Source organism: Paroedura picta, chromosome 7, assembly GCF_049243985.1.
Source record: "Paroedura picta isolate Pp20150507F chromosome 7, Ppicta_v3.0, whole genome shotgun sequence".
In the NCBI taxonomy this organism is placed as follows: Eukaryota; Metazoa; Chordata; class Lepidosauria; order Squamata; family Gekkonidae; genus Paroedura; species Paroedura picta.
In genome coordinates this window covers 61,122,303-61,132,826 of record NC_135375.1, presented here as the reverse complement: position 1 = coordinate 61,132,826, position 10,524 = coordinate 61,122,303, and the positions used below count along the sequence as shown (strand labels likewise).

The 10,524-nt window shown below is 40.9% G+C and overlaps 1 protein-coding gene across 2 annotated transcripts in view; it reads right to left on the bottom strand.

Moving 5' to 3' along the window:
- Positions 1-982: 982 nt before the first annotated feature.
- LOC143840993 (hippocampus abundant transcript-like protein 1) overlaps positions 983-10,524 on the bottom strand; it is a 44,947-nt gene continuing 35,405 nt past the window's right edge. For both annotated transcript variants that reach the window (XM_077344516.1, XM_077344514.1), the window contains exons 9-12: positions 7,952-8,064; positions 6,331-6,428; positions 4,448-4,605; positions 983-2,658 (exon numbers count right to left, since the gene is read on the bottom strand). In XM_077344516.1, coding sequence (XP_077200631.1) covers positions 2,455-2,658; positions 4,448-4,605; positions 6,331-6,428; positions 7,952-8,064 — 573 coding nt within the window. In that variant the 3' untranslated portion in view covers positions 983-2,454. The remainder of the gene's footprint in view (positions 2,659-4,447; positions 4,606-6,330; positions 6,429-7,951; positions 8,065-10,524) is intronic.

Sequence of the window (10,524 nt, the reverse complement as noted above, 5' to 3'; positions counted from 1 at the left end):
ACCCCGTGGATAGCTCATATTATACCTGCCCTCAAATACCTTCACTGTGTACCAAGTTGTTCATTCTAACCTTTACACAGACCAGGCCCTCTGTATCTGAGGGACTGCCTTTCCCAATATGTTCCCCAAAGAGCATAGCATTCAGCAAATACCAACTTGTTGGTGATCTCTGGCACCAGGGATATTTGCCTGGCCTCTACCATAGGCATGCTGGAATGAGTTGCCAGTCAAGATCCAGGCTGTAACAGAACTGTCAGAATTCTGCAGGGCCTATAAAACCACACTTTTCCACAAAGCCTATGGCTGAGGTCAGCCCTAGTTCCTCTCCCTCCCCTATATGAGGCTCCTTCTATACGGGAATCTCATTCCCATTAGAATGACTAGACTTGCCAGCTATACTATGGTGGCTATGAAACAAATTGTATATTTATTTATTTATTTATTACTTACATTTATATACCGCCGATTCCCGACAGGGCTCGCGGCAGTTTAAATAGATTTATTTATTTTTATATTTATTCTTATATTTATTCCCCGCCACTCCCGAAGCTGGCTCGTGGCAGGTTACATGGTTACATAACCATTAAACCAAGTTAAAACCCCCATTAAAAGGACATAAAAATTCAATTACAATCACAGCGAAATAGGAAACATGCCAGAAATATAATCCCAACCCTACCACTAGAGCGGAGAGGAAGGAGGGCTAGATGGCTCAAGATGTTACATAATGTTGGCCAGTGGAGGGGGGGGCACCGTCAATCTTCATCACCAACCCCGGCCTCAACCATAGACCTGGCGGAATAGCTTCATTTTGCAGGCCCTGCGGAACGCCGAGAGATCCGTGTTTATCACATTTTTATCTGTTTAAATGTATACTATAGTTAGAAAATGTCCCAAGCTCATCATTGGGGAAAGGCAGTCTACAAATTAAATTATAAAGAAATAAAGGTGCACAGAATAAAACATTAATGCCACACATGAAACCTGTATAATATAGGTTGCAAATTTATTATGCATTAGGAAGCTTATTAACTTAAAAACCAAACTGCATAGTACAAAAGGTTTGTTATCCTTGCTTAAGGCGGAACAAGTTTCAAAATATATATATATATATATATTATATATATTTAAATTTTGTTCAGTCAATACATATCCTTTATAAAAGCTGTATATCTGTCAACACCCTCATTACATTTATAAATACAAGATTTACACAGTACCTCATCTGGAAAAAGTAAAACTTCTTACAAATATCTACATATATTCAATACATATAAAACATTCATAAGAGTACTTTGTTAAGAGTTGTGTAATGGTCCATTTCCACTGCCGCAAAATACATAGAAATCTGTGCAATTTCATAAAATGCCTCTAAAAATTATAGCATGATAATTTGTAGAAATTAACCTGTCTTTTAAAGCCTCTTTTGGAAGGAGTTTCATAATTGTAATTCCGTGAGTTTCTTCAGGCAAAGAATGGATAACAAATGCATGCTAAATAGCAGTTAAGGCAGGAGTGAAATAAATGGGGGAGGAGTGCTTCATACGGCAGACAAAGTGACAAATAATGCACTAAATGCACACAAACGTAAATTGCCTCAGCATCCAACCAATTAGTCCCTATATTTGAACTGGCCACACTGGCAATTCAGTGAGCATCTGTAGCACCTTCCATCAGCAGAAAAACTTCTAAGACGAAGCGGCAAACTGGCTCTCCAGATGTCCATGGACTACAATTATCAGATGCTGGCAGGGGCCCATGGGCATTGTAGTCAATGGACATCTGGAGAGCCACAGTTTGGCCACCCCTGTTCGCAGCCCTTTAGATAGGTTCCAAATGCCTCCAAGTTAGATTCCTTAGGAGTGAGGGTGTCAGTTTCTAGGAAGTGGCTCAATTTCTCCTGCAAAATGTCATCTATCTAAAAGTCATAACACAAGATTCATTATTAGACATTGTATTAGTGAGAATATTGATTCAGGGCTTTTATTATGACCTTTATCCATCAATAATGCTTCAACCGTCCATCATATAAAACATTCTTTCCTAAACTCAAGAGGGCTACAAGGGAGTAGGCAGCAAGTCAGAAAAACAGGCATAATGGAAAACACTACTTTGGCAGGGGCTGTGCTCCACTCACAGTGAATCTGGGTGTTCAATTCTATCTGGAGATTATATTTTTTCCAAGAATGGCATTCTACATTTTCAGCCTAATTGTGAGCTTGACGGCTTTTGCTCATCATATACCGAAAAATAATTACCATGGACTGTTATGCAAAAACAGGAAGTGGTTGACATCCAGCCCCAACTGGACATTATGCCTTGTGGGTGGGTGAAATGTGCAAAGTTTCCGATGGATCAAAAGCTCACTCAAGTCCTGATCCAATTTTGGAGCTCAGTGCATGGATTTTGGATTTTGCTTGTTTGCAGTCTATTAACAGTAGGAACTTCTAGCTCTCATACACTGCTGTCTTGCAGCAGTGGCTCAATGTCTTCATCACTGCCTCGATCTCGGTTGTTGCTCTGGATACTGCTGATGCTGTTGCTGTGCTTTCTGGTACTGCTGGCTTTACTGAGCTCAGGGATGAATAAGGCAACCAGGAAAGCAAGAAGGACTGCACATGCTCCAAACAGAAAAGGTGGTCCAGGTATGATTGCGCTCTGCAGAGGAAAAATAGAGTACACTCTTACTCTATATATAGACACACACACTATATATAGACACACACACACTTTTTGAGAAATACAGACGAGGCTGCAAAAAATGATGCCTAATCATTCAGGGCTGTCTTTACATGAAGTTTCAAGCAGAACTGTTTACACCCACAAATATACCAAATTTGGCTAGCTTTGAGCTGCTAATCAAATTTTTGATCTTCACTCTGTTCTGTCTACAATGTGTATAAATTGTCAGACTAAACTTTAGAAGCAATGAAATTTTGTTGCCTTCAAAAGACAGAGACAAGCTTCTGCTCATCTTCCACCTTGAGTGAAACAGGGACTGCGAACATCCTGCTTGAAAAAAATGGCAAAACTGGGCAAGACTGCACACTCTGGAGTTGCTTGAGAGAAAGCAGTTTCTGAAGAACAGCCCATGACTAACTGGGCAGTTACTATGGGACCACCATGCATGAGCTACTGAGATGATGGTATACACTAATTGTATTTTATTTATTTATTATTGAATTTCTTACCTGCCACTCTCAGGGCAGTGACGCGTGGCAGGTTACAAGATATAAAACATATTTTAGAACTCCACATTAATAAATCCCCATTAAAACTCCATCAAAAACCCCATCATACAACAGTACCAAAATTAGCAACAAGGCGGCAAAAACCAATCCCTGTTGGATGCTATCGTATTTCTTCAGTATCTGGAGCCCTCATGGGATATTGGTGACTGGGAAATAGCATATGCCAGAGATAGAGATAGAAAAGGAGCAGTGGGAGTAGACAAGAACGATTTCCCTATTGCATGCACACACTTTGAAAACAAGCACAGGCAAAAATCATGAGCAGCGACAACCCCTTCCTTCACTATCCAAAGCTACAGCAGACAGCCTTTGGAAAAGAATAAAGTGCTGTAAGTTACAGACTCCCAGTATATTGTGGAAAGCAGGATCATTCGAGATGATCTGATTACATGTCAATCCTGATGAGCACAGCTTGAGAAACTGCCGATACTTGTAAAATGCTCTGCCCAAGAGAGCTTTTATGGCAGGCTTCAGCAGGAAACATTTGCCCCAAAACTGTAAATTATTACAATACAGGTATGCAACAGAAAAGCTGACTCAATCATAATAGTGTGGAGACTGACAGACCCATTATAAAACACCCTGAGTATATTGACCAAGGAGACTGCATAAAAGCACTGAGGTGACAAGGAAGGACAATGAATCACCAACCCATGATGAACACAAATAGCTAAGTAAACATTTAGCCTCAATACTGAACTTCTCAAAAGCTTACAGCCTCATCTCAAAAAAGAACCCCTTTATCAAAGGCTCTTAAATGCCACCTCAGAACACAAAGTACTTCTGGAATGTTGGAAACGTTCCTCAAATATTAGAAAATGGTTCTCCAATACAGGTATAGGGACCAAAATTTAAGTATGCAAGACTGTCAAGGTTGCTTGATTTGAACATTTATGAGAGGTTTAGATATGGCATGAATTTTGCAAAAAAAAGTGTTACAGTACAAGTCTGTGAGAGATGTGGCCTCAACTCTTAAGACTATGGAGACCAAGGGTCCCCAAAAGCAACATGTAGGTGGGTCAGATACTTGCAGGGGGCAGGGAGAGAGAACATGCAACATATTTCCCTTCAAGTCAGCAAAAAAAGTTAAGTAGCATCAAACACATGGGCTAGTGCAGCAATATCACAAGTATTTCTAGAGCAAGGTAAATGATCAAAACTCAATACACCAAGAACAAAATATCAGAGTTGTGTACCTCATCACTTGGATCTTGTAATGCGGTTTTATCAGAATTTGGGACAGGTGCTAAGTCATTGAGATCCACATGGAACAAGTAAAATATAAAGCCATAGAGAGCCGGACCAAGACCATTACACAGGCCTCTGATTCCAGTTATTATCCCCTGGACAACACCTGCACAAACAATAATTTAAAAGTGAAGTAAAAGAAATACTAGTGACTAACAGGATTCATGACAACAAGACCTTCAGGCTATTATCATGTTGACCTTACTACAAGCAACGATGACTAATAAGTGATAGCAGGACTGCTAAATCATAATGATAGATCTAAACTAGATGCATGGGATATTAGAATTGAGTTAATCCAATCACCAACATAGAGCTTAAATGATGGCAAATTTCACTCCTGTTTCACTATTAATTGCTAAACTGTGAAGTAGCAAATGATTATGTCCTGATGTTATAATATCCTACTTTCATAGTTTCATCTTAATTAGATACAGTCTCAGCTCCTAAAAATTGAGTCAGTATAAAAAACAGCACAGGCAATTCCAATCCACGGTATAGTTCAGTATTTCACTAGACATCGCTTCACCACTAGGTGGTGTAACTTTCTTTTTTTAATCTACCCAAAGTTCCTTCCAAGGCCACTTAAGAATTTTCTAAAAAATCAAACAAAACAACATAAAACCTGGGGGAGGGGGGTTCCTACTGTAACCTGCACACTTTTACACTCAACTTTTAAAGAATGGAATAACTGTCAAAGGCAACACTCCCATTCATTCAATATGATTCTATAAAAAATTATAGTCACTTTATAGAAGGATACTTGTTAAACTCTAGATGCCAGTGATACCCAAAGGCAAGGGAGCTGCATAGTGGCTCTTTGACATGCCATCTGTGGCTCTTTTGTACCACCTATCCCATGTTCCAAGCAGGTTAACAACGTGGCCCTTTGGGGCTTGTGATGGTCAGGTGGCTCATACCCTGAAACAGCCACCTTTGGAAGGACTGGAAAACGAGTAAGCCATAAAGTTCCCTAGGCTGCCTGCTTTGTGCCACAAATGAACAGAGCTGTCTTCTGTGTTACCCTCTGAGCATCTGCATGCAAACCCCAGAGTTTAGGCAGCTGCCAGGAGAAAAACAAACTGGCAGCAAAGAAGAGAGCAAAACCACCACCACCACCACCACGACAGCCAACTGGTAAGACATTCAACTGGCCACAGTGTGGTGATAGTATTTTAATTCCCCTTTCTCCACAGGCCCTGTCTCCTGCAGGCCCTTTGGTAACCTCACTCTTTCTCCTGAACTACAGGGCTTCTTGCTGAGGACAGGAAGCTAGAGACAGAAGACCTCCTCTCACTCCAGCTATCCAAGGCTCCACAGTGGTGTGGAGAAACAATTTAACATTAGTACTAATAAATACAATAGTATTTTATGTGTGTAATTGGTAGAGTGGCCAACAGGGCATGCAGGAGTCACATTGCTCTTTTGGCTGACAGTAACTGTGAATATGACTCTCCGTGAGCCGTAAATTACCTTTCTCTTACATGCTCGTGCACTGTTTCCAACTTTATCTGGAGATCAACCCAGTCTCAACCCAGGAGATCTTTTGTCAGAAATCTCACGATAAATATTAAGCCTGACAAGATTTCACCAATTTTTTAAAGAAGTTAATTACTCTCATACAACCATGTTTCATAATGCTCAGTTTTACTGATTAGTCACACCACACTGATCTGAGGGCAAGACTAAAGAATTGCTAGCTACTTAACGTAGATGTCTCTAGGGTTTCATTCATTACCTCATATTTATTCTCTAAGGCAACTTGATTTGGAAAGAACATAGCTCTATACAAGAAGTATCCTTGGGAAAATAGACTTGTTATTGTATTCACCTTGTTGGTCTGAGTCTGCATTTCGAGACACCAAAGCACTGACTGCTGGGAATGTAATACTTGACATAGCAGCTACAGCTCCTGCTGCCCACATCATCCTGAAAACAACGCACAATGTAATGCCACTACAAAATGGGTGGAGAAGGTACATCTCAAAAGCACAAGCCAGATCCTCCAGCTCTCATTTCATCTTATCTGCTGAAAAGCCCTTTCTGCCATTTATAATTGGGTACAGTATATTTTCCAGAGAATACAGTTAACTGAAAATTTGATTTCCATTAGTTTTTAGAACTCACTGCTTCTCCTTGCTTCCTTAACTGAAGAAGGTATGGTGGGGGGACTTGATCTTTCTGCAACGTTTTTAGGTTTTGGGGAACACTGCTATCCACATCATCCAAAGGTATGCAACAAAAATATTTTCCCCTTTAAAAAGCCACCTTTGAAATTTGTTAATTATGCACTTTCTGCCATATATCTAGAGTGTTCTGGTTTTGTTTTGTTTGTCTGTTTTTTACTTTTAAATGACATGACAATTCTGACTTAAGATCATTTTACAGTTTATAGCAGTGAGTTAGAAATAAACTAGTTTGTTTATACAGTAAGTAGTTCATGTAGTCAGTCTATCAAAGGTTTAAAAAAATCCCAATTTGTTTATAAAACAGAAACATGAGTTTTCTGTAAAATTAGAATAAAAACTTAACCAGTGCTCATTACAGATTACGAGCTAATTAAGTATGTTCATCTTGACTTTTAAAATATGTTTACTAATTCAATTTTCAAAGTACCTCATGTTGATTTTATGTCCCAATAGCAATAAATACTTGGGCTGAAATATTTGGTTAGGAAAAATTAATTGTCATTTAAATGTCAGACACAAATGAATTCAAAACTTTATGTGCAAATTATTTTTATGGGAATACTACCTATAAAAATTTAAAGACTATATAGGGTATTTCATACATGGAAATTATTTTTACTGGAATATTACATATAAGAATTTTAAGACACTGCGGCAAGTACTTCTCTTACTGAAAAGTGCTCTCTCGCTAATTTTAGCACACCCAAAGACTGGGCATGTTACACCACTTAATTATTTCAGAATGCCACTCGTTTTCACAGGGGATGCTAAGGTAACTCAAATTCATTGGCACTCTTTATGGTGTCACTTATCAGATGAGTGAATACACTATTCCTTCCACTATGTAACAGGAAAATATACGAATTTTAGCTTTATTTTTTATTTGCCCTACAGTATCCATCAGGCAAACTTTTAAACTGATTTTTCATTTGTATTGTTGTATGTACTCATGGTATTGTCTTCATCTCCGTGACTGCAAATCAGCAAAACATACCTGTCCCCTCAATTCCTAGATCTAATCACCTGAATAACATCTGTTAAAATTATGAAATCACCATGCTTGCCTGATATTGCATTAGCAATGGCATCTATTCACTGTTATTGATTTTATGAAACAATGAACCTTTAGAAATGGAAAATTTTCTGTAGAAAAACAAAGCTAGTGGAAGATTTCCCATCCCACATCTGTTAATCGACCTAATGGGTTCACAGGAGTATTTTAAAGCTACCCAGGGGCATGCCTGTTCTAAAAGCAACACTTACCAGGATTGAGAACCAAAACCATACCAAGCCAGCTGGAACATCTGGAAGCCAAGGCCAAGGAGTACTGTGTTTTTATTCCCTATGGACCTCATTAGGATACTAAGAAAGACAGTCTACAAAAACAAAAAATATTCTGTTGAAAAACCTTAAAGTTTAAGTTTTAGTAAATACAGCTATATAATGCTACAAAGGATATCAATGTAATGTCAAAATTAATGCAGATATGTTTAATGATTTAAAAAATATATACTTCTGAAAGAAGAAAAGGACTGCAGCAAGTCCAATGAAGAAAATTGGGGGGGGGGGGGAACACAACAATTGTAGGGAAAGAATTTTTAATAAAAATTAGTAAAAGCCCAACATTTTTTATATCCAGCTTCTTCAGGGGGATATCCCTTCAGACTCTCAGTGGAATTTTACTTTCCCTTCTCTAAGAATTAATATTGCCCTGAAGAAGCTTGATGCAAAACACATTGGGGTTTCACAAATATTAATGATTATTTCCCTACAAGCCCCATTATTCCCCTACTAGGGGCAAAGCCCGTTGTATCCAAGAATACAACGGGCGCTAGAGCTTGGCAGTGGGAAGAGGAAGGGGAGGAGTTGTCCAGTCTGTAACAGCATGGGGTTGAATGTGTGTGTTGTGTGGGAGGTTGTGGTGGTATGGTGGCAAATGAGGGCATGGGTGTGGAGATATGGGTGTCAAGAACCTGTGGTTTGGAATGTTCTTTGAATGTGGGAGAGGACTGACCTTTGGGAATTGTGGCATAGTGGTTACAGATGAGCTTTCCAGAGCCATGTCTTCAGATATGTGAAGGGAAAATCAGACTGGAGACTCTTCTTAGGGGGAGATTACATGGCAACCAATTCCCCCAGTTCTGCGTCATTTCCCTTCTTGTGTGAATTAGGCCACAGACACCGAAATGCCCCTCTGCCCTAATACACATGGGGTAGTCACAGTACACAGGTGTCCACCCTGTTCCTTCTTTTCCATTTTTTCATTGTTGATAAAATGTTATGTGCCTACATGCTTCTTTCATGGTTGCTCCTTTGAAGAATGGATTTTTGTACCCTATTGCTTACTACCCAAAGGAGTCTCAAAGCGGTTCACAAACACCTTTTCCATTCGTCTCTCCACAATAGTCAACCTGTGAGGTATGTGGGGTTGTGAGAGATCTGAGAGAACTGGGAATGGGCTGCAGTGACCCAACAGGCCTCTGGTGTCTCAAAGCATTTTCCAAGCATCTTCCCTTTCTCTCCCTATTTACAGTTTCAGGCTGTAAGTATTTATTTAGATCTTCCTGCACTTTCCAAACTCACAGGACTGATGCTGGTCTGCCTGTCTGTGCCTCAGAATACAAACAGTTGCTGGTAAAGGCTGCCCATAGCCCAGGAGGGACACACCTGCACCACTCCCTCCCAACTGCAGGCAAAAATGGCTCCTTTGAAGGCTGGACTCTGAGGCATTGTACGATTTTGAAGTCCCACCTCCAAACCTCCAGGAATATTTCCAGCCCAGGGGTTGCTAACCTCCAGGTGAGGCCTGGAGAGCTCCTGAAATTACAGCTCACCTGCAGAGTATAAAGATCAGCTCCCCAAGCAGAAAGGGCTACTTTGGAGAGGGTTGTGGTAAAGAAGAAACATTTAAGGCCTCCCACACAGGTTGTTGTTGTTGAATTGACAGACGAGGCCTACTGCACAGGGTTGTTGTGCAGATGAAACAGGAGACAAAAAAAAAAACAGTTTCATCTGCAGAATAACGCTGTGCAGTGGCCTCAAACCTGCAGTGAGTTGCAAAGAAGAAAGACACCTGGCTGTGTCTAACCCCCGGCCAGAGCAGTATTTTAAGTGAGAAAGGCTTTTCTGTGGCTTCCCTGTCAGGCCCTGTTTGGCAGAAGGGGAAAGTCCCCCTCCCCTCAAAAGGAAGGCCCTCAGACTCCCCTGCGTTGCTCTTGGAAAGGCCTCCTCCCCTCAGTCAGGGCCTGTCAGAGGCTCCTTCACAGCAGGCCTGAAGGGGGGGGGGGAGCACTCTGCAGCCTCCTGCCAGCTCTGTCAGGGTTCTGAGGCAATTTACAGTTGGACATGACAGTGAGGGCAGCCCTGGGGCGAAAAGGGCTGGCGCAGCCTGTCCAAGCCTCTGTTCTCACCCCCCCTTGGCAGCCCTTCTGACCTCCTCTCCCTTTGGTGGTCAGGAGCAGACTGGCAGCCATTTCTCCAGATTGCCCCTGGCTGGATGGAATTTTGGTCTGTCCTGGTGAGGGGCCAATCAGAAGGCGCTTCGCGCCTTCCGATTGGCCCCTCCGCTTGTCAGTCCAGGGCCATGGGACCAATTGTTGCCCTTCCTCATCACTGACTGAGCCCACCCCAACACCCCTTACTGTTTTATTAAGAGGGAAAAGATTCTCTATATGTACTGATTTATTAACCTTTTAACGGTATATATAGGTCAAACTTTTTCATTTGCACCACTTAGTACTTGTAAGGCACTTGTTCTTACATGCTTCATAGGTTTTATCTCAGTAACCTTGTACAACTGTCCCACAGGCTAGACCCAGTCTCATTAAGAGGGAGCA